Source organism: Mesoplodon bidens (assembly GCF_964165515.1).
Source record: "Mesoplodon bidens genome assembly, chromosome: 2".
Lineage (NCBI taxonomy): Eukaryota > Metazoa > Chordata > Mammalia > Artiodactyla > Ziphiidae > Mesoplodon > Mesoplodon bidens.
The window spans coordinates 143,301,081-143,326,357 of NC_138177.1; the positions used below are offsets into that span (position 1 = coordinate 143,301,081).

General features: G+C 42.7%; 1 protein-coding gene across 1 annotated transcript in view; it reads left to right on the forward strand.

Moving 5' to 3' along the window:
• The window catches only part of RAB3B (RAB3B, member RAS oncogene family), a 61,582-nt gene that overhangs the window by 6,318 nt on the left and 29,987 nt on the right, over nt 1-25,277 (forward strand). Inside the window, exon 2 of the mRNA XM_081224886.1 lies at nt 1,727-1,954. Coding sequence (XP_081081012.1) covers nt 1,727-1,954 — 228 coding nt within the window. The remainder of the gene's footprint in view (nt 1-1,726; nt 1,955-25,277) is intronic.

Here is a 25,277-nt window from a genome sequence, read left to right on the forward strand (position 1 = left end):
TATATACATATATATATATATATATATATATATATATATAAAGTATGAACAGACCTCTGTGCTTATATATGCAAAGACTATCTTTGAAAGATACATAAATCGTTAACCTGTTTGCCTCCGGGGAGAGACTGGTCATCAGGGGTGGAAGCAAGACTTACTTTTCACTGTAAACCTTTAGGTTCCATATTACCTACTTTTTATGCTAAAAGTTAAGAAAATAATGCAAATTGAAGATGGTGATAAAGTAATACTTGCAAATAGTAAAGTTTGTCTGAATTATTTTCAGTATGTGTATTACCCTTTTTTTCTTAATACTAATTACTTGTTTATTGTAAAAGTGTAAAGGATACAACTCAGGAACAGCCAGATGGAAGAGATGCATAGGGCAGGGTAGTGGGAAAGGGTGTTTTGGAGCTTCCAGGGTCTCTCCTAGCACATCAACGTGATCACCAACCTGGAAGATCTCCACACCGCTTTGGTTAGGGTTTTTTACGAAGATTTCATTACTGTAGGCATGATAGATTAAGTCATTGGCCTTTAGTCATCAACTTAATCTCCAGCCCTTCTCCCCTCCCCAGAGGTTAGGGGGTGGTGCTGAAAGTTCCAACCCTCTAATCATGTGGTTGGTGCCTCTGGCAACCAGCCCCCACTCTGTGGTTGTCCTGGAGCCCCAGCCACCAGGCATCTCATCAGCGCACAACAAGACACTTCTCACTTGCACTTCCAGAGGTTGCAAAGGTTTCAGAAGCTCTGCCTGGAACCAGGAACCCAGACCAGATACGTCTTTTATTGTATCACAATATCACAGCGCTCAATAAATGGGAACTGTTATATGGTTATTGTCACCATCATCTCTCATGGGAAATAATGAGTAATTGACAAATATTTGCTGGTAATATTAAGGCCTAGGTATACTACAATGTATTACCTTTTAAATTAAATAATAAGGTATAATTTCAAAATAGATGGCACTCTGGTACGTGAAAAAATAAAGGAGGAAATAAACTTCAAATGTTAACAGTGGCAGTTTCTGAGTGGATGCCGTGTCTGGTAATTTAAAATTTTCTGTTTTACATTCTTGTGTTTTTTCCTAATGTCTTGTAATGGATATATACTTTCAAAGGAGAAATTTTCTTTTGTAAACAAACAAAGACGACTAGCAGCAGAGTGGAGGGTGGTATGATGTCGTTGTGATTGTTTCCCTTGCTTTGACTTGCTGTTTTGGCCTTTTTTTTTTTTTTTTTTTCCAAACTCAGCTTAGGAGCTACCCCTACAGGAGCCTCTCCTTGACCACCATGCCTCCAGGTTGGGTTAGGTACTTCTTATGGGCTTCCTCAGCCAAGGCTTCCCTCTGTCTTATCACTTATCCACTGCTTTGTTACTCTGTGTTTGTGAGTTTTTTATTCTAATCTGTGGCCACTCAGAGGTCGTACACCATGTCTGATTCATACTTGTATTCCTTGTGCCCAGCACAGGGCTTGACCCAGAACAATGTGTTCAGTAAATATTTGCTGAAGGAATGAATGGGAGGAGCTGGGCTCCACCCCAATCCTGAGACAACATTTGGGGCAGGTGCAGTGAGGGGGTGACTCTGAGTAGTGTGTATTTCCTCAATGATGCTGGGGCATGGAGTGAGTGTATGCAGGGTGGTGTGACCATTAAAAGTTAGGTGATCCAGGGTGACACTGGAGGTGTGTTCCTGAGTGACCACAGGTCTCTCCTGCAGATGGCTTCAGTGACTGATGGTAAAGCCGGAGTCAAAGATGCTTCTGACCAGAATTTTGACTACATGTTCAAACTGCTCATCATCGGCAACAGCAGTGTTGGCAAAACATCCTTCCTCTTCCGCTATGCTGACGACACCTTCACCCCAGCCTTCGTCAGCACCGTGGGTATTGACTTTAAGGTGAAGACAGTCTACCGCCACGAGAAGCGAGTGAAGCTGCAGATTTGGGTGAGTCCTGGGCATCTTGGGCAGAAGTGTCCCAAGAGCTGACTCGTTTGCTGGTACAAAGGTTGGGTGGTGGGGCCAGTTTAGAACTTCTGGGTTTTATGACATTAGGCACCAGTGCCATTGTGTATCTGGCCCCTGGCCTATCCCTTGTTGGTTTTATACAGTTTTGCTCTCCTCTGGGAACTCAGTTGCTTCTGCTGCTTAACTGTCCAAAAGGTTTTATCCTGGTTTATATGGATGAGTAACCAAGAATCTGGGCTTTGGAGTTATAGACCTAGATTCAGATTTCAGTTCTGCCAGTAACTAGTCATGGAACCTTGACTAAATTACCTAACCTCTCTGGGCCACACTTTCCTCTTTGGGGATTATAATAGCATCTATGTCATAGGGTTGTTGGGTGCTTAGCATAGTTCTCAGAACATAATAAATGCACAATAAATGTTAGCTACTGTATCCATAATCTATCACTCTGTAATCACTTCAAAACTTGATGGCTTAAAACAACAATAATAATTCATTAACACACAGTTGCTGTGGATCAAATATTTGGGAGTGGCTTGGCTTCTGGCTTGTGGTCTCTTATGAGGTTGCTGCCAGATGTTGGCTTAGGTTACAGTCATCTGAAGGCTTGAGGGGGCCTGGAGGATTACCTTCCAAGGTGGCTTACTCACATGTCTGGCACTGGCTTTAGCAGGAGGCCTTCATTCCTTTGCACGTGGATCTTTCCACAGATCTGCTTCACTCCACAGAGTGTCTTCATGGCATCTCCTAGGGAGAGAGATCCAAGAAACCAAACAGGAAGTGGCAGTGTCTCTTATTAGAGTATTCTATTGGTCACTGATTCAATGTAGGAGGAAACTGCACAAGGGTATGAATCCTGGGAGGTGGGGATCATTGGAGACTATCTTGGAAATTGGCCACCACAGCTACTATTATTGGTATTTACCAGTGGTACTAATAAAATTTATATGTATTTGAGATGATATAGCAACATGTACATCATATACTTTTCTATACTTAATTAGCACTGGGATTGGAAATTTTAGAAATTTGTGATTTAAAGTATTCAAAACATATATTATTTATTATCAGTCCACTCAACATTAATACATTGTACATATATGTTATTAGTATAGTCTGTATACAGTACTTTTCTTTTTACAAATTATTTCCATGTGTTAATACTATCTCACAATCAACCCCATGGGACAGATATTCAGAGAGTAATTAATTTGCCTTAGGTTGACCATGCAGCTACAAAATGGGATTCCAACTCAAATCTTCTGATTCTAAAGTATGTGCTCTTTTCTCTACACTGTGCACATTGGGTCTTATAGAGCCCATATTTTCATTTGTGATCATGTTAAGTATTACTTTATATAGAGATAAAAGTTCATTTTGTTTATTTAGTCTCTGTTAAAAGCATTGAGGAATCAAACCATTAGAAATGCAAGAAGCTATGCATTCCATTTAGTTCATTGGTTCTAGAAGTGTAGTCTCCAGATCAGCAACGTCAGCATCACTGGGAATTTGTTAGAAATGCATAATCTCAGGTCCCTCCTCAGACCCAAAGAATCAGAGACTCTGGGGTACAGCCCAACAATCTGTGTTATAACAAATCTTCCAGGTGGTTTTGAGGTTGGCTAAAATTAAAGAACCACTGATCTAGTTTAACTACCTCATGGTGAGAATCAATAAGCATTTATTAAGTACCTGTTCTGTGCCCAGTGCTTCCATTTATGTAGTCTGACATCCTCCCTGCAGCCAGTGCACAGAGGGGGCTGAAAACAAAGGATATTTGGGGCATGGTGAGCAATACAGTGAAAATGGAACAAGGCTGTGAAAGAGCAGGGAGGGGATGCTGAGAGAGAAATTTGCTGGAGAGGCTTTCAGGTGGTGGCTTGGGAGTCAGGGAGACCTTGGACAACAAATAGAAGGTTTTTGAAATGGGCCAGAGGGTACATGTCTGTTTATTCCTTAGGGCACTGAAGAAACTTACTAGAGTTTATTCTTGTCTTTGTATATAAAATAAATGTTTACTAATATTTACCATATGGATTGACATGGATATCTTCATTTGATCTCCACATTTGGTGCTCACAGATCCTACACTCAAAAAATCTTCAGGTGGGAGGAGATACTCTGCCCTTTAAGGGGTTGGCAGTAGTGGCTCCCTCACTCTTTTATTCATTTTCAGACCATTGTGAGCTTTTGCAGTTTTCCTGTGCTTAGTTAAGTGGATTTATTGATTGTACTACCTCATTTTAACTAAATGAACCCCCATGATGGATATGTGGATTTAAAAGAGTCCTACCAAGAAACCTCTGATTGAAGACTATATTAATTATAGTAAGCCTAAGTGAGCACAGAAAATGGCTAGACTGATATCTCCCTGAAACCTAGCACAAGTTTATTGTCAGCCATGTTTTGAGGTAAAATCAATGACAATCTAATTAGATCTGACGTAGTCAATCACATTGTTTTTGCTAAAAAAAAAGTTAGCAAAGGGTTTTGTGTGTGTGTGTGTGTGTGTGTGTGCATGCATGCTTTTCTGTAGCAAAAAATAAAAATTTTTTGTATTGTTCATATATGCATTAAAATGTAAACATTTAAATATTATTTGTCATTTTAATGTATTTTAATATTGTTTGTGTACAGAAGTAGGTATAATATGTATGTATATGTAATCTAAGTAAATATACAAATACTGTGAGTGCTGTGCCTACATTTTTCTTACAGGTGTATGAATTTGGAGACTACTACCACGGGCATTGGGGAGCATAGAAGGGTTTTAACAAAGTCAGATTTTCATTTTAGAAAGATTTCTGGCTTCAGTTTGGGAGGGTAGATGTATATGAGGCAAAGAAACTAGTGGTTTGGGGAAGTTATAAGGGCCTGAACTAAATGTATTAGTCTGCTCAGGCTACCATAATAAAATAGCACAGACTAGGTGGCTTAAACAACAGACATTAATTTTCTCACAGTTCTGGAGACTGGAAGTCCAAGATCAAGGTGCCAGCAGGTGTTGATGTCTGGTGAGAGCTCTCCCATTGGATTGCATATGGCTGGCTTCTTGCTGTGTGCTCACACTTCCTTTCCTTGGTGCTCACACTGGAGAGGAGTGAGCTAGCTCTCTGGAGTCTCTTCTTCCAAGAACACTAATCCTATCCGATCAGGGCCCCACCCTTATGACCTCAATTAACCCCAATTACTTCCTTCAAGTCCCCATTCCCAAATATAACCACACTGGGGGATAGGGCATCAACACATGAATTTTGGGAGGCTACAAACATTCGGTACATAACACTGAGAAAGTGATAAAATGACATAAGTGATGGAAATGAGGAGAGAGAATTAAGATTAAAATTTACAGAATTTGATGATTAATTAATTGTATAGGGAGAGGGAGGAACACGTATCTTCTTATACACATCTATTTATACATATTTACTTCTCTGAGAGTTCTGTGATTTTTTAAAGTTGTGTGAGCTTTGGTAAGTCAATTTACTTCTATGAATAGATAATATTCTCAACTGTGAAGGTCTCACAGGTTTGTTGAGGGAGGGGCTATATGATAACATAGTATTGTGCCTGGCACATAGTAGGAATACAATAAATGTTAGGTTCTGTCCTTTCTCTCCTCCTGATCTTCATGCAAATGGTAACTGGGTTCCCTCACAAGGTTTCCCACCTGTGATTCCAGAAGTGCTGGAACAGCATCCAGGGATTCACTAGCACTGTATGAAGTGTTCAGATAAATTTTTCAAGCTCATTTGATCTCTCCCAGGGGATTTCAAAAAAGTCATTGTCAGGGTGGAAGCTGGAGAGGGAAGAAGAGGAGGTTATGAGCATCACTGAGCAGGACCATTCACAAAAGGAGTTTCTGTCATCTCTGGGGGATAATGATGGTATTGGTAGTGCCTTGTTCCCCGGGGTCCCTTGCCATATAGGTCCCTGAGAGTCTCCTCTGTGTCCAGAGAGGTTAATTATTGTGGAATAGAGAAGAGAATCATAGTGGGGAGGTGAGGGTAGGGGACAAATCTCATTAATAGAGAATGAGAGCATGCACAGGTGTGGAGGGAGGGAGAATTGGTAACTCCACAGCAACACACTTGACTAGAGGCCACTTACTGCTTGGGTGCTTGTTGCCAAGCAACTCCTGGAGACACGTGGGAAGAGAAGAGTGGGAGAGGGCCTTCTACTACCTCCATGTGGGGCCCATTGCAGGGGATATTGGGTCTGGTGCTGGCCAAGGGAAAAATCCGGGGGTCTGTGGGATGACTGAGCTGACACACCACTGTGGAGTCCTGCATTCCAGTCCTGGCTCTCCCTGAAGTTCAGTCATTGTGTGATCTGGAATAACCCCTCCCCTCCATGGACCTATTGGGACCTATTTCCCCAACTATCAAAGGGAGAAAATAATCCTTCTTCTTCTTGCCTCATGGGATGTTGTGAAGTTCAAGGGAGGATATGGAAAGGAAAGCCCAAAGAGAACTATGAAGTTTTGAGTAGATCAGAAGGACTATGGATATTGTCAACCATGTGAATTCTTCCTGTACATGCTTTAAATCATTCTTTGTGTCTTCCCACCTTCCCTCTGACCCACGGAGGTAGTTATCTCCTTAAAGAATGGGTGGTTGAGCCCAGAGATGTCAAGTTACTTGTGCGGAGCCAAACAGTAAACTTCATTCTTTTAAATAGACATTCATCTGGTACTCCCTCTGTGCCAGGCATTGTGCTAGCAGTGGGGAAACACCCTTCCTGCTCTCCTGGAGTTAACGCTGTAGCAGGAAAGATAGATACTAAGTACATGGGTGAAAAATATCTAATTTCATCTGTGGTAAGGGCCGTGAAGGAAAAAAAAAATAGACTTGTTTCAAACTCAAGCACTGAGTCACAGAGCTCAGGAATCGCTGAACTGTGACTTAGGTCTCATACCCCACATGCAGCTGGGGTCAGGCTCAATTCTATTCACAATTTAAAAGGCTGATGACCTTCGTCACACCAGCTCACTCCAGGCCTGGTCTCTGTCAGGGGACGTGGTGGCAGGGGCCTCCACTGTGGAAGGACAGAATGTCCTCCTTCTCGCTCCCACCAGTGAGGCTTTTTTTGGTGACCTTCTTGTCAAGAAAACTTTAAAGATAGGAGCGTCTCATGTGTCCAGGGTCACTTGTATAGAGACTGGGGAATGGACTGGCTGGTCTAACATTTTTCTATCGGGAGTTTGAGAACTCTGTGTTTTGTGAAGGATTTAAAGGCCACTGTCCTCACTCCTGGGCTTGTCCTGGTATTGCTATTCACCATCCTCTTTCTCTCTCTGCAACTCCCTCTTCTGAAACCCTCAGTCACTACGGTGCTTGCATGTACCTCCATTATTCTACTTGTTTTGTTGTGTTGGTGATGATTTTTTTTTTTTTTTTTTGGCCACACCGTGAGGCTTGCGGGATCTCCGTGTCTGACCAGGGATTGAACCCAGGTCCATGGCAGTGAAAGCACGGAGTCCTAACCATTGGACTGCCAGGGAATTCCCTTTGGTGATGATTTTGAAAAGATAATGTGTATAAAGCACCAGCGTAGTCTTTGGCATGGAGTAAACACTAAACAAATAGTAGTTTTTATTAAAGTTCTAGGGAGATCAAGAAATGATACTCCTTGTCTTCCCCCCTTAAGTCTGGAACCAACTGAGAGATAGATACAAGAGTCAGAGGGATGGGGACTAATGTGACAGCCTTCTTAGTGATAAAACTAGGATGAAGCACATGGCCCAAGTCTTCAGGGAATTGGAGCTGGCTAATACTCCACTCTGAAGTCAGATAGACATACAGACCCAATCACAGGCCGACATGAGTGGCTAGCTGTCACTAGCCCCTACAACATGCACCCAGGGTCAAAGTCCATGTGGCCCAGACTTACTAATGCTTAAGGCTTGAAACATTCCACCTAGGTCTACAGTAGAAGCCTCGATCTCCATGGACAGTCTTCTTCATGGAGGGGGAAAGGAGGGTCCCTCCTCCAACAGCTCTTTTTATAATTAAAGAAATAGAAGTAAGCATTCGCTCCAAAGAGAGGTTGGGCAGAATGATGAAATCTGGGAAAAATAGGAGGAGTCTTAGGGGGTTTCGTGGAAATCCTAAATTCCATAGTGTTGAGAGTGACTCCCTACATAACCAGGAGCTGAGAACAATAAGACTAGGGTGAGATAGGCTGTTGGTAGTCAGCTAGTTTCTTTCACTCACTAGCCAACCACCCACATAGCTGCCTCAATGACATTTAGGTTACCACATGGCTTTGGAATCACTTATAAATATTAAAATGTGAATATCAAATCTGGGAATGTCAAAGACCTATATCTTAGGACCAACAATATAAGAGTATAATAAAATGTAATGGAGGGCTTCCCTGGTGGCGCAGTGGTTGAGAGTCCGCCTGCCGATGCAGGTTTGTGCCCCGGTCTGGGAAGATCCCACATGCTGTGGAGCGACTGGGCCTGTGAGCTATGGCCGCTGAGCCTGCGCGTCCGGAGCCTGTGCTCCGCAACGGGAGAGGCCACAACAGTGAGAGGCCCACGTACCGCAAAAAAAAAAAAAAAAAAAGTAATGGAGCTTAGGAATGTGGGGAAAGGCCATACCAGAAACCCAGACTAAGGAGGATTGTGGCTCTTGAGCAGTCATTTAACAAATATTTACTATGCCAGACAATGGGGCTAGAGAAGTTAATATGAATATGACACATTCTCTGCTCTCCAGGAACTGGTGAGAATGAATTTACCTCTGAGCTCCAAAAGTGAAGTAAAATGAGTAACATAATTCTCTTGTTCTGTTAAAGGAAGCAAACTGGGACATCAAGAGAGATTGACTTTTCCCTTGTGTATTTAAGAATAGATAATAATGGATTATTATACATGATTGGTCAACTGTTTAATGGGCATCTGCATTTGTTTCCTATTGCCTCTCTGACACATTACCATAAATTTAGTGGCTTGAAACAGCATGTATTTATTATCTTATAGATCTGGAGGTCAGAAGTTCAAAACGGATGTCACTGGGTTAAAAATCAAGGTGTTGGCAGATTTGTGTTCCTTTTGGGGGCAAGCGGAGAATCCATTAACTTGCCTTTTCCAGCTGCTAGAGGCTGCCTGCATGCCTTTGCTCAGGGACGCTTCCTCCATCTTCAAAGCCAGCGGTATAAATTCTGTCAACTTCTGTCTCTCTCTGACCTTCCTGCCTTTCTCTGATAAGGACCCATATGATTACCTTGGGCTCTTCTGAGTGATCCAGGATAATCTTCCCATCTCAAAACCTTAATTTAATCACATTTTCAAAGTCCCTTTTGCCATGCAAGGTAACATATTCATAGATTCTGGGGATTAAGACATGGATATCTTTGGGGGACCATTATTCGGACTACCACAGCATCCATTAATAACATGGAAATGATCTAATATAAATTCTCCCCATTTTTCAAGGCTCTAACTCAGGTTCCCTCTTCTCTAATGATAGCCCCCTCTGCTAACTCCCTGAAACAGGTGCTGTCTCTGTCTTAGGCTAAGACTACCTGCTGAGAATGCCTGTCATCTTCTTAGGTGCCAACAAGCCTGTGAGCTTAGAGCTTATCACATCTCAGTCTCATTCTAGACATGAGGAGGCTGAGGTCCAGAGAGAGATAGGACTTACTAAGGGCTCATTCCAAAACTCCTTATGCCACCTTCAGAAAGTTGAAATCTGGCCACCAGAACATAATGGGGACCCAGAGAGACTGAGGGGCAGCACAGAAGAGGCCAGAGGCTGAACAGGAACATGAGAGCTGCGACAGGTCCCTGTGGCTCCAGGAATATGGAAACACTTGCTGAGTACAACATCCTGTACTTAGCTCTTACAATATTCAGAATTGATTTTTCTAGGCAGCAAGTTTCCTGGTGTGGCTGCAGAGACATGTTGACACTTTCATCTTCCCGAAGCCAGTAGGAACCAGCTGCTGGGGAGGTTTAATCAGATTTTTAAAATCACAACAAAGACTATAGGAGGTCAAATCAGAATTGCAGGCATAGTCCACCTTTGTAATTTGCAAATTAATTAACCAGCAATCCTGATTGGCTATTCAAGGGACCTCCACACTTTGGGGCCACCACTGCCTTCCCTCCACCCAAACTGGTGTGGGGGAAAAAGAAATTTGCACATTCATTCAATAAACATGTGTCACATGCCTATTAGGTGCCAGGCACTGTCATCATAGGGCAAATAAACAGCTACAATACAACATAAGTGATATAAAGGGATGAAGAAAGTGCTGTGGGAACACAGGGAAAGGAGCTGCTACCTCTACCTAGAAAAGTTATTTTCCGCTTCACAAAAGAGGGGGCATTTGAACTGGGTGTTGGCAAATGAGTAAGAGTATTTCAGGTTAATGCTGGGGAAGACCTTTACAAGCCAAAGAAAAGACAGGCGCAAAATCACAGTTGCTTTCAAGGACCCATTTTGTGCCTGACTGTGGTAGGCTCTGCAGGGATTCGTGAGACAACATCCCTACCTCTAAGGGGGCGCTCACGTAGTACGAGAGGTATAGAATGTACACAAATAGCGACGATGCTACAGATACGAATGATGCCTTGAGAGAGGTACAGAAAGTTTTGAGAAGTTCAGAGAGGGAGTGCTCCCTCTAAGCTTGAGAGCATCAGAAAGGGCTCCATGGAGGAGGTGGCTTTATGGTAATGCAAGTTGGCTCTAGCATGTAATAACATCCTCAGAGGCTCTCCGTCTCATTCATCCAGCTCTGTGGTCCAGGCTGATCTCAGTTTTTGACTCAGCGGCAGTGTGCTGACATCCCTGCAATTATTTGTATGTTCAAGAAGCAATGCAACACATTGTTGGGGGTGCAGCCTTTGAAGCGAGCCAATCCTGTGCTCCAAACCCACTTCTGCCACTGTCACCTTGTTCAAGTCCCATTATTTCCTTGTACTTCACTTTCTTCTTTCTAAAATAAAGGTAATTTTAGTAACAACCACATGGTATTGTTGAAAGAATAATACAAGATAATCCTTAGCCTAGTGGCTGGTACATAGTAAATGATCCTTAATTGGTAACCTTTATTCTTAATAACTCTGTTACTCTCAAGGGTTGATTTGTGGCAACTGGGAGTCTGAATGTGATCTGAGCTAGACTCTGCATCCTTTTTAGGAGCACAGGTTCTGGATGCGCAGGCTCAGTGGCCATGGCTCACGGGCCCAACCGCTCCGCGGCATGTGGGATCTTCCCGGACCGGGGCACGAACCCGCATCCCCTGCATCGGCAGGTGGACTCTCAACCACTGTGCCACCAGGGAAGCCCCCCAAAAGTATAATTGATATACCAAAAACTATACATATTTAATGTATATAATTTGATGGGTTTGGACACATGCATATACCTGTGAAACCACCACCACAATCAAGATAATAGACTTATTTATCAACTCCAAAAGTTTCCTTGTGTCCCCTCACCCCCTCTTTTTTTTTTAGTAGTAAGAACTGTTAACGTGAGGTTTACCCTCTTAACAAATTTTTAAGTACACGGTACAGTTTTTTTAACTATAGGCATTATGTTGTACAGCAGATCTCTAGAATTGCACCTTTTTAAAAAAATTAATTTTATTTTTGGCTGCGTTGGGTCTTCATTGCTGCACGCAGGCTTTCTCTAGTTGTGGTGTGCAGGCTTCCCATTTCAGTGGCTTCTCTTGTTGCGGAGCACTGGCTCTAGGTGCGTGGGCTTCAGTAGTTGTGGCACGTGGGCTCAGTAGTTGTGGCCCGTGAGCTTAGTTGCTCCGTGGCATGTGGGATCTTCCCAGACCTGCATTGGCAGGCAGATTCTTAACCACTGCACCACCAGGGAAGTCCAAACTTGCATCTTGTGTAACAGAAACTTTATACCAATTGATCAACTCCTCTTTTCCCCTCCCCTCAGTCCCTGGAAACCACTGTTCTATTTTCTGCTTTTATTTGACTATTTTAGATATCTCATATAAATAGAATCATGCAGTATTTGTCCTTCTGTGATTGGCTTATTTCACTTAAGTTAATGTCTTCCAGGTTCATCCATGTTGTTACAAATGGCAGAATTTCCTTTTTTAAGGTTGAATAATATTCCACTGTATGTTTATACCACATTTTCTTTATCCATTCATCTATCAATGAACATTTGGGTTGTTTCCATATCTCAGCTATTGTGAATAATGCTGCAATGAACATAGGATTGCATATATCTCTTTGAGGTTCTTATTTCAATTCTTATGGGTACATACCCAGAAGTAGAATTGCTGGATCGTATGGTAGGTCTATCAAAGGACTTGAATAGACATTTCTCCAAAGAAACATACAAAAGGGCCAACAAGTATATGAAAAATGCTCAGCATCACTAATCATTAAGGAAAAGCAAATCAAAACCAGGAGATATTTCCTCATACCTGTTAGGGTGGCTATTATAAAATTAAAAAGATAATAAGTGTTGACAAAGACTGGAGAAATTGGAGCCCTTGTACACTGTTGGTGGGAATGTAAAATGGTGCAGCCACTATGGAAAACAGTATGGAGTTTCCTCAAAAAAATCTTTGAAGGCTTTGGGTTTTACTCAGGATGAGGTGGGAGGGTTTTGAGCAGTGGAATTACGTGATCTGACTTATATTTTTTAAACTAAACTTTATTTTTTGATAATTTTAGATTTATAGAAAATTTCCAGTGATAGTACAGAGAGTTCCCATATATCCTTCACCCAGTTTCCCTAAGATTAACATCTTATATAACCATGGTGCATTTGTCAAAAGTAAGAAATTAAAATTGGTACAGTTTTATTAACTAAGCTATAGACTTTACCTGAATTTCACTAGTTTTTCAACTAATGTTCTTTTACTGTTTCAGGATCCAATCCATGTTGCACTTAATAACATTTTAAAAATTGAGATATAATTCATATATCATAAAATTCACCCTTTTAAAGTATACAGTTTGTGAGTATTCACAAAATTGTGCAACCATCATTACTAATTCCAGAACATTTTAGTGTCTTACATTTTAATATTTAACGGGATTGCTCTGAGGCAGACTTATGTCTATTTCAAGAATAAATTCTAAACCGACAAAGGGCAGAAGCCGGCAGGATCAGTTAGGATTTGTAATAATCCAGGCTAGGAATGATGGTGGCTTGAAGTAGGGGAGTAGCAGTGGTGGTAGTGAAGGTGGTCTGTGGTGGTAGTGAGAGTGTGTATACACTGAAAATATTGTTAACAGGATTTGCAGATGAATTGGATGTGGGAGAGAAGGAAGGGGAGGAGTCAAGGATGATCCCACATGTTTGCGCTAAGCACACGGAAGGTTGATGATGCCTCTGACTGAGATATGGAAGACTTCAGGGAAAGCAGGATTTGGGGAGACAATTGGGGACTGAGTTTTGGTTATGCTCAGTTTTAGATGCCTATTAGATAACCAAGTAGAGATACAGAATAGGCTGTTGGATAAATGAATCTGCAGGTCAGGGCAGAGGCCCTGGCTGGAGATATAAATTAGCAAGTCATTAGCATAGAGGTGGAATTTAAAAGAAGCCAACAAGGTCAAAAAGGGAAGGAGTGAATATAGAAACATTCTAAGGACGGAGACCAGAGAAATTCCAATACTAAGATGTTGTGAAGATGAGGAAGAATCGCAAAGGAGACTGAAAAAGAGCAAATGAAAAGGAAATGTGTGGGGCCTTTGCAGCCAAACAGGGAGAGAGTTTTCCAGAGGGAGAAGAGATAACTGTGTCCAATGCTGCTGCTTAGTCTATATGAGGACTGAGACTTGACCACTGGATCTAGCAGCAGGGAGTTCATTGGTAACCTTGATGTGACCTGTTTTGCTGGAGTAGTGGGGATGAAAGCCTGCTAAGAGTGGGAGAAGAGAAACTGGAGACACCAAGTGTACATAGCCCTTTCAAGGATTTTTGCTCTTTGGAAAAAGAGACCACTGAGTGGTAGCTGAAGGTGAAGGGGGATGTGAGTCAGAAGAGGTTTTTGGTTTTTGGTTTTTAAGGTGGGAGAAGTAGCTGTGTGTTTGTGTGCTGGCGGAACAATCTAATAGAGATCAATAAACCAAGCAACCAACAAAGAAATAACACAGAACTGACACTATAGGAGAGAGAAGAGAGTTTCTGGGACAATATCCTTGAATTGGTGAGAGGAGATGGGATCACAAGCAGAGCGCGAGTCCTTGCTAGGAGCACAGACTGTGCATCCATATTAACATGGCAGAGCACAGAAGGAGTGGCCACGGGTGCAGCTAGGGGCTATGTGTGCTGGTGGGAGTTCTCTTGGATACAATTGTTTGGTGGAATAGGAAGCAAGGTCTTCAGCTGAGAGAGGTTGGGGGAGGGCCGTAGAGATTCAAGGAGAGAGGAGGAAGGTGGGAGAGTGAATAGACTAGGGAAATAAAATTTGATTGCTGACTGGCATTAAGGCTCCACTTGAAATTAGGGATCATAAATTTAAATTTATGAATTTGAAGCATGGTTGTGTGTTTTTCTCCAACCATGTTTTGCTCTGTGGGTGCAGTCATAGAATAGGCAGTGAGCTGGCTCTAATGAAAGTATTGTTTTGCTGAATGACTATGACAAAGCAATAGAGAGTCAAGAGAGTCAGGGGGGTGTGCAGGAAGCCATTGTCATAATTGGCCATAGAATTCAAGCTGGGCAGAGAAGAGGTGATGACATGAGGGCAGTGAAAAGATGATAGAGGTTTAAGACTCTTGCAGCTGGGAATCTAGAAAGAATGAGCTGGAAAGATCCTAGCGATCTGAGAGTGGGAGGTTGAAGTTCCTATTGGTACTGACAAGGTGCAGGGCATGACTGTGGGTGAGTGGCTGAGGTAGGGGTGGAGATCAGCATCACCGGAGGAGAGGAATTTGAGGGAATGAGAGTTCAAGATGTGGGAAGACTCACCTCTGTGGCTATGAAATCACCAAGAATTATGGAGAGAGTAACGGTGAAGCAGGAGCTGTTCACTGGTCAGCAGAGGGATGAGTGGGTGGCATAATCTCATGATGTGAGATCCAAAGCTGGAGGCCGTTTTGTTTTTTGAAGGAGGGAAAGAGAATTATCTGCAGGCAGGGGTGAAAAGCAATAACATGTATCCCACTTTCTGGCCCAGAGATTCAAAGGTGGTGAGAGAGGAGCAACCATCAGTTTGGAGGCTTTGGGAGAAGCCGTGTCCTCGAGGAGAACCAGGTTTCAATCACAGCAGGGAGGTGAAGAAAACACCCAGACCAGAGGTTGAGGAAAATGAGATTTTCCTGATGACCGACTGTGGGTTTCAGAAGGCCCAGGGAAAGGTTTCAGTGGGAAGAGGAGAAGATAGGATTAGAAAAGATGATGTACGGAGCTGTATGGGAACCAGAGTGCAGTAATTAGGGATGGCCTGGGAGACTTGGGCTTCTTGTCATGAAGAAGTGCTTGCCATGACTCACATGAATAGAGGGATAAAAGGTGCAACAAACCAAATTGTAACGCAGACAGATGGCGCCAAGGCAGACAGTGGTTATGAAGAGGGATAAGGGCCTTGCTTCCTCTTTTTTTTTTTTATGAGTTTTTAAAAAAATTTTTTGGCTGCACCACCCAGCAAGTGAGATTAGTTCTCCAACCAGGGATCGAACCGCCATCCCCTGCATTGGAAGCGCAGAGTCTTAACCCCTGGACTGCCAGGGCAATCCCGGGCCTTGCTTTCTCTTAATCCCTGCTTTTAGAGGCCCAGAGGCTGGCAGAGCTGCCATTCTTACTCAGAATGCCTCCCTCTCCATTTCACACATCTGTAATTATTGTGGCAATAATCAGCAACCACCATTTATGTAAAATAGCCTCACCAGTAAAATGGGGCTAATGATACCTCCCGCAGGGTTCACGTGAGCTGACAGTGGCCCTGGCTAGTGGCCAGCACTGTGCTCAGTGCTTTTAGCAACTCATGTCATCCTTACAACAACCTTGTGAGCTAGATATTGTTATTATCCCTGTGTTACAGATAAGTAAACTGAGGTCCAGAGGAGTTAGGTAGCATACTAAGTTCATAAAATAGTAAGTGGTAGAGTCCAGATTTTAATCTAGGTATATTTGACTTCAAAACCCATGTATGCCCCATGCCCTGTACCCCACCCTCCGTGTTATATCTTTACATACATAAGGACTTGGGTGCTCAGAAAGCACTCAATAGATGGTGAAATTGTTAAGAGTTATAATTATTGGGCAGCAACTATATATTGTACAGGTATTTTACACGCCTTTTTTTTCTTTTTTAAGTCATTGCAATGATGGTGCACAAAACAGATGAGAAAACTAAGACTCAAAAGTTAAGGAACTTGACCAGATATTATCAAAATTAGTAAATGGCACAACAGGAATTCAAAAGTAAGGCTGTCTGCCGCCAGAATTTGTGTTCTATTTACAGTCACCTGCCTTCCCCATTCTTCCCATTGCCCTGTGATGCCCCAGGGACCTCACAGGTGGTTGAGAGTCAGTGTCACAGCTGAAACTTGGAGTTGCGTCTCCAAGGAAACACTCTCAGAAAGGGATGGGTTACCTGTTACAAACTATCTCCTGTTAACTTTCTAGCTCCCCTCCCTTTCTACCAGCCCTGGTCTCTCTCCAACCCCTACAGCTTCACAGGTGATTGTAATGGGCATCGCTGATCTACAGGTATGTCATTAAGCGGCTTGACACAATGTAGTGCTCTGTGTGGAGCTGCTGCACGTTCTGGCAGAGTGGGAGGAGGGGTGGGGACTTCCTTAGTTGTGGCAGAAGTAAAATGAAAACATGGCACCGGCAGTGTGACAAGTTATGATGTCTCTGAATCTCCGTTTCCTCAGCTGTAAAATAGGAATAACATTAATGGCTAGTTCTTAGTAGTGATGTAAAGATTAAAGAGACAATATAAGGAAAGGACCTAGCACGGTGCCTATAACATATTAGGTGCTCAATAAACTTGCCCACAGTCGCACAGTGAGTGGTAGAGCAGGATAACTTCATGAATGTTCTATTGTGCTGTACTGTTGTGATTGGTCTTGGTCACTGCCGTTTTTGAGATTGAAGCCACGGCATTTCCAGGGTCGAGTTCATCAGCAGAGAAATTAGGTATGAGCCATGGACCTTTTACTCCCATTTTCAGTGGGGGATGGAGAGAGCAGCAGTGCTCTGCTCCTGAAGATGCCCAGTTACCTTCAAAGGCAAGAGATTCGCCTAGCTTGCTTGGGTCCTGCCTGATATGCTGCTAAGGGCAGGGTCAGGAGTCGAGGAGGCCCCTCGACTGAGGATTTATAATTCCTTGCTTCTGCAGACTCCCCTTTCCCCCACACCATGGCCCAGCACCATTGCCCCACACCTTGGGTTGCCAGGTGACAGCTGGAAACTCTTACCCTCTCTGTATGCCTGTGCTTCTCATCTTCCTCTGTGAAGACTGTCAACTCTGTGTTAATGACGCAGAGGCTCTGAGCTCAGGCCCGGGGTGGAGGTGGAGGAGAGGGGAGATGATGGGAGGTCAAGTCCAAGGAGGTGTCTATGCTCCCTCTCTTGAGCACCCCAACCATTGCCACCAGCTTCAAACTGAGGCTGCTCCTTTATTCTTCTCAGCTCTTGTCCTACTCATCCAGTTGTTCATAAGAACCATTAATTCTGTCCCCCAAATTTCTCTTGAATGCATCCCCTCCTCAGTTCTGTTCCATAAACATTTATCCAGAGCAAACTGAGCCTGGCGCTCTGCTGCTTTCCTACCTTGGATTCTTGTTCTCTCCCCCTTAGACTCTATCAGCAGCCCCAATGGATCTCCCTGCCCTCAGTCTTGCTCCCTCCAAATTCTCTCTGATCATTGTCACTCCACTGCTTAAAACCCAGGGAGGGCTGCCCACCCACACCCAGTAAACTCCTTGCCTGGCATTCCAGGCCCTTTCTTGCCTTCCCAGTTCCATCTTCAGTCACTCACCCTTCAGGCAGTCCACACTCCACCCATGCATTCTCCAAACTGCCAATCCAAACACAGGATGCATTTAAAAAAATCCAAACTTTATTTTTTAGAATAGTTTTAGATTTGCAGAAAATTTACAAACAATTGTGTGAAGAGTTCCCATTTACCCCCTACCCAGTTTCCCCTATTATTACCCCCTTACATTAGTATGGTACATTTGTGCTAATTAACCAATATCGATGCCTTATTATAAGCTGACATCCATAATTTATTCAGATTTCCTTAGTTTTTTACCTAATATCCCCTTTCTGTTCCAGGATCCTATCCAGGATACCATAATGCATTTAATTGCCATGTCTCCTTAGGCTTTTCTTGGCTGTGAGAGTTAGGATGCAATATTTTGCTACTTCCTTCCCCCTCTCCTTAGAGATTACCCCTCCTCCCCATTTCTCGCCAGCAAACTTCCATTTGACTTTAAAGACTCAGTTCAAGTATAACCTCCTCTGGGAATCCTTTCCTGACCCACCTCTCGCCGAGCCTGGGTTAAAGGCCCCTCCTTTACTTCCAACACTTACCACCTGTATTGTGTCTGGAACTTACCTGTCTTCCTCTCAGATTGCAGGCTCCCTGAGGTCAAGGGCCAGGTCTGATACATGTCTATAGCTCCATCACACAGCATAAGGCCTGGCAAGGAGTAAGCATTCAATAGAAGTTTGCAAAATAAAAGTGAGTTCTCAGGCTGAGCTTTATACCTCTCAAAGTCAAGGCCAGCATTCTCCGTGTACCTGACACGTCCAACCCTTCTCTTGGCCCCAGATCAAGTTTTACCTCCCCAGGAACTCCTCTAGCCTGTTCTGCCCCTCAGTGGCTGGGAGGCTTGGGGTTTCTTTCGGGTTAGTCTCTGTGGAATGGACATGCTGCTTTCTTACCTGCTTTCCTCTCAGAGCCCTCTGGATACCAGTCTAGTCAGATCATCTGGCACATCTGATCTCATTTGATCCTGAGGAGGATATTGTCACCCTCATTATATACACGAGGATGCTGAGGCTCAGAGAGGTAAAGTGTTTGTGCTTTACTAGAGGTCACACAGCTGGATTACCTGAGACTTGAACCCAAACTTCTGTGACTCACCTCCAAACCTTCCCACTGGACCACACAATTTCCACATATAAAAAGTGAGACCTAACCACAAGCAACAATTAAGTGCTGTTTGGGAGCCATTCCAGTATATCCCAGTCTCTTCTGCAGGGAATGTTCTAATAGGGCTTCAGGCTGAACCCACAGTTCCATAAACTGGCTGAACATTTCAATTTTCTCCACTAGGACTTGGGGAGGAAGAGAAAAGGGAAGTAAGAGAGAAGAGAAAGAGTGAATAGAGAAAATCAGAGGTGATTCTAAGGTTGGACATTGTGTCCAGGCTCCCATGAGGTGCCATTTTGTGGGGAGAGAAAACGTACTCTTTGGATACTATCCGCCCGCACTGTCATGTTGCTGTGTCAACTGATTGAGCCCAAGGCCAGCTACCAGCAGAGGCATAATTAGCCCTTTAATTTCCTTCCATCGGAAGTTTCCTCAGGCAGTTATCAGCCCTGCTTTCTTGGATTCCCCCTTCTTTGCACTTTCCTACAGCTCCAGCTCTCCAGGAATCTGAGGCCTGTCCTGGATGTGGCACCAGGGGAAGAACAGCAGATTATCAAGGGCAAACCGTCAATTAAATGATTATGACTAATGTTTATACAGAACTTTACAGATACCCAAGCACTATCACAACACACTTCATTTTATCTACCCAACAACACCAAGGAAAGGATATTCATTTTGCAGCTAACGAATGGGCTCAGAGAGTTAGATAACTGGTTCAAGGTCACGTGCCAGGAAGCAGCAGGCTGGAATTTGAACTCAGATGTGCCTAACCCCCAAATCTATACTCTTACCACTGCCCCTTACAGTACCCACTCATTAATGCTTGCTGTGTTTAATTAAATGACATGTAAGTGCTAAAGAACACTAAAATTAAGGGGATGATGAGAATGAGGATTTTAAGAGGCTTCTTGGGGAGGTGATTCCCCCACCCCCTGAGATGGAAACAGAAATGGTGCCAAGGTATAGAATTTTTAAAAAATGTATATATATAATATATGTTGCATATTTTTGGTCTTGTTCCCAAAGGGATTTAAATGGCAGAGAAAGATTAGACAGAATGAGGGACTTCATCTTTTTTTTTTTTTTTTCAGTTTGGTCAGACTCTAGGCTGATTTTTTTTTCTAAGTATGCTGCTCCAAATTATCTCCCAGCAGTTCAGTCAATACTATAAAACAAAAAAAAAACAAAACTAGAAGAGCTTATAGTCTGGTGGAGGAGACAAACACCTTGGCAATTCATATTTCATTAGAGAGAGGGTAGAAAAGGGCTTAGGAAGGCTGTGAGGTCAGATTGTCTGGTTCAGATCTTTAACCAGCTGTATGACCTAAGGCAAGTATTTAACCTCTGTGTCTCAGTAACTTCACCTGTAAAATGGGTATAATAATGGAATCTCTCTCCGAAAGTTGTAAGAATTTGCATAGTAACTGACATACTCTTAGTCTCAACAAATGGCAATCAGTCATCACTTCCACCTATGGGTATTGGAGGAAATGTGACTCATTGAGGAGGAAGCATTTTAACTGAATTCTGAGTAGTGACTGGTTCAGCAGGGCAGGGGATCAGGCTGATCCAGGCAGAGGGAGCAGCATGAGAAAAGCAAAGAAACTTTGAGGAACACAGTGTTTGGGACCTGGGGGATTAGCCCAGCGTGGTTAGAACCTGAGGAGAAAAAAATGGGAGGGGTGGCATAAGCTTAAGGCAGTGAAACTGCTAGATTAAAAAACCAGGACTAAGTGTAGCATTCTAACATCCTGGAAGGCAGTATAGCACAGGGTTTAAACTCCCAGCTCCAACATTTGTTAGTTTGGGTGAGTACTTAACCTCTTTGTGCCTCAGTTTCTTTATCCTACCTGCCTCAAAGAGCTGATTATGAGGACTGATGAATAATGCATGAAAAATACTTGTCACAGTGCCTGACACTTGGTAAATACTCATTTCATGTTAGCAGTTATTATTATTACTATTTATCCTGACTCCTTAGAGCTAGAAGGGGCCCTAAAAATCATCTAGTCTAATATCCCTGTTTTAAAGATTGAGAACCCAAGGCCCAGAGTGTGTGTGGGGATGGTATTCATAAGCCCACAAAGCAAGTTAATGATCGAATTAAATCATACCCAGGCCTCCTGACTCCTGGCCTGCACCATGTGGCTCCCTTACTATCATCAGGCTGCCTCTGACAGGTTCCCCCTCCCTCTTCAGATGATTGACTCCCCTCCCTTGTAAATAAATTTCAAGGCATTTGCTTTGTGGAGCTGAGTGTTTATCCTATTTTTAGAACACTCTGGCACCTGTATGCAAATGTTCCTCAGGGGACTTGTCTGCTATGGTGACTTGGGCCAACTCCCAAAAGAAAGCAGCTATGAGACCAAAGGGAAAACACAGCCTGGGGCAGGATGGAGATCCTGGACTGTCTTTCTAGTTAAGTCCCAGAAGTCCTAGGGAGTTCATTCTAATCTCTTACTTACCCTGTATATGTCAACTCCATATATCTCTGTTTGGAAATGAGTTCATAAGAGGGTCTCTGGGCCAGGCTTCCATCCAAGGTTTTGGACTTAGGATGTTGTGTCAGAAGGTGCCATGGAACCCAGGCCTGTGGACATTCACATTTATTTAGCTCTGGTGCTGGCTCAGATTCTGAGGAATTATTTCTTACTATCAGGAAAATGGAAGCAATGTGGGGGTTTGGAGACAGAAAGGCTTTATCAGACAACCTGATGGTTTTGCCCTGCAGAGCTGGAGAGAGATGGGACTCGTGAGATGACAAAGAGGGGAGAGCAAGGCCTCAAATACCTCCCCCGTAGAGATCGGAGTCCCCTGGCCCTTGACATAAGCAGCAGTGTCCCCATCCTCAAAAGCCTCACCATTTAGCACACACTTACTGAATGTCCTCTAGGCAATGGGCCCTATTGTTGGGTGCCACTAAATCCCTCAGTGGTTCCCTATTCTCTTCCAGACAATGTCCAAGTGCCTGGCCTGGCATTCAATACCTCCATGATATAGCTCCAACCTCACTTCCTATTTTAAGTACTGTGTTTCAGAAATTGAAAACGCTATCAATTGTAAGATATATCCTTATTTCAGAAATGCTAAAACGTGAAAAGAAATGGGCATCTTAAAATCCATATAATATTGTATTTACACTCAGGTGAAAATGGAACTGCTTGTACTCTCCCCAGATGCCATGCTGTTTTAGGCTTTACTATTTTTCTTTTCTTTTTACCTGTTTATAATGGAAAATTTCACACATACGCTCAAGTAAGGAGACTAACTAGTACTTGAACACCACCATTCATCTACAATGATGATCAACTCATGATTTATCTTCCATATTTTTCCCATATTTCCTTCTCCTTGGACTATTAATAATAATAGCAACTGCCATTAATCATTATGGGTTTAGTTTTTCTTAATTATAAAGGTAACATATGCTCATTAAAAAATACTTTGAAATTATATCCAAGCATAAAGAAGAAAATATTACTGACATTGTGGTTGGTTTCTTTCCAGTTTCTTTTCTATGAACTTTTAACATAGTTGAGGTCATAATGTATATTTAATTTTATATCCTGCCTTTTTGAAGGTAAGACTATGACATAAGTGCAGCTAAATTGTTAGAAAATCTTTATAAATATGTTTTTTAACATTTTTATTGGAGTATAATTGCTTTACAATGGTGTGTTAGTGTCTGCTTTATAACAAAATGAATCAGTTATACATATACATATATCCCCATATCTCTTCCCTCTTGCGTCTCCCTCCCTCCCACCCTCCCTATCCCACCTTTCTAGCTGGTCACAAAGCACCGAGCTGATCTCCCTGTGTTATGCGACTGCTTCCCACTAGCTATCTATTTTACATTTGGTAGTGTATATATGTCCACATATACACTACCACTCTCTCACTTTGTCCCAGCTTACCCTTCCCCCTCCCCGTGTCCTCAAGTCCATTCTCTAGTAGGTCTGCGTCTTTATTCCCGACTTGCCCGTATGTTCTTCATGACCTTTTTTTTTTTTAAGATTCCATATATATGTGTTAGCATATGGTATTTGTTTTTCTCTTTCTGACTTACTTCACTCTGTGTGACAGACTCTAGGTCCATCCACCTCACTACAAATAACTCAATTTCGTTTCTTTTTATGGCTGAGTAATATTCCATTGTATATATGTGCCACTTCTTTATCCATTCATCTGTCGATGGACACTTAGGTTGCTTCCATGTCCTGGCTACTGTAAATAGTATAAATATGTTTTTAATGACTTCATTGTATTTTATAGGGAAGATATACCATATCTATTCATTAACTCTTTCATCAACAATGTTTGTTGCATTTACCATATTTTGGGCACTCTAAACAGTGGTAAAGTAATGAGGCACAATCTCTGGCCTCTCAAAGTTTAGTTCTTCTCTATTGTTTGAACGTTTAACTACTTTTCAATTTGGGGCTGTTATGGATAACGTTGCAGTGATCAGTGATCATCTTTGTGTGTAGAACTTTTCCTAGGTTTCAGATTATTTCCTTTAGATAGATTTTCAGTAGTGAAATTCCTATTGTACTCTACCTTGGCCAGAATCAAATAGTATCTTAGTTTAATTTTAGCTAATTTAATAGGATAAAAATGGTATCATTATTTCAAATTGCATTTCTCTGATTACTTATTGAACAATCAACTATATGTTTATTAACCATTTGTCTTCTGCAAATTGCCTGACAAGGGTCCTATTTTTATCACCAGCAGTTTCTTAGTACAAGATCTGACTCTCATTTCCTTTTGCTTGCTGTGACCTGGGGATATATTAAGTATAATCTTGTCTCAAGCCTCTCTTTTTCCTCCTGACCCTCTCCCACATCACTTCTTCCCCCATTTCTTCCTGTCTTGAAGGGGAGTTGGGTGAGTCACCTAAAGTGTACAGCAGGTGGCAAATTAAGCGAATTCCCTAAAGAGACTTCGCAGAATGCTCTGAACGGTGCTGATGTCAATTGGTAGGCAAAAAGACTGAAGAGGAAATGGATTGACAACTGTAATGCTAAATTTGACCATGCCAAAGCAATGGGATGATGGTTAGGGATGAGGGTTCTTTCAGCAGGCATCTTTAAAATACCTGCTACGTGCCTAGATCTGTGCCAGGTACTGATGAGGGCATATTAGCTGGAGAAGACACAAATGAAATAGGTCATACTTAATAGTCAACTATGTACATGTCTAAGGCATTCAGACTAGGTGGAGATGTCCAGCAGACAGTTGGAAATTTCCATCTGAAACTTGGAAGTAAGGGGCCCAGGGGATAAAGAGCCAGTTTAGGAGACAGAGCAGGAGCAGGGGAGATGCAGGGAGAGCACTGGTGAAGTGAGGTTTCAGAGGAGCTGAGGAAAGGAGGGGTTTTGAGAAGAAGAGTATGTTTGGGGCATGTCTTCTTTGTTATTTAAGGCAACAGAGAGATAATATTACTCAGCTTCTCTCATTCATTCATTCCTTTGTTCATTCAGTATTTTTGGAATACCTGCCAGGTGCCATGTATTGCTCTAGACATTGCTCTAGACATTGTTCTTTTTATTACAGAAATAAAAGGCACAGCCCCGAATCCACAGTCTAAATGAGGAGATATAGATGAGATTGAAACAAATCCCTGATATAGGTTCTGTGATCCATTCATTCAAAAATATTTATTGAGGGGCTCCCCTGGTGGCGCAGTGGTTGAGAGTCTGCCTGCCGATGCAGGGGACACGGGTTCGTGCCCCGGTCCGGGAAGATCCCACATGCCGCGGAGAGGCTGGGCCCGTGAGCCATGGCCGCTGAGCCTGCGCGTCCGGAGCCTGTGCTCTGCAACCGGAGAGGCCACAACAGTAAGAGGCCCGCGTACCGCAAAAAAAAAAAAAAAAAAAAAAATTTATTGAACACCTAAGATATGCCAGGTGTATTGAGGGGCAATGAAAGGAACCCCTATAACTTTCAGTTTATCTGCACGAAGTAAAATGTAGTACCTACATCTTAGTGGAAATTATCTGTGAGAGGATTTGAGGTTTTTGAGGGTTTTGTGTGAGATCAAGGCTAAAAATAAGAACCAGGGCATTCATCTCTTTGAGCGCAAATTTCTCATCTGTAAAATGAGGGAGTTGACCCTATATGTACCTGTCACAGAATTTGTCATGTGTGAGGTAGCTTCCCTGCTAGTCTGAGAATTCCGAGGGCAGGGATCACGTGGGTCTTACTCACTGGCACAGTGTAGGCTCAGTAAATATTT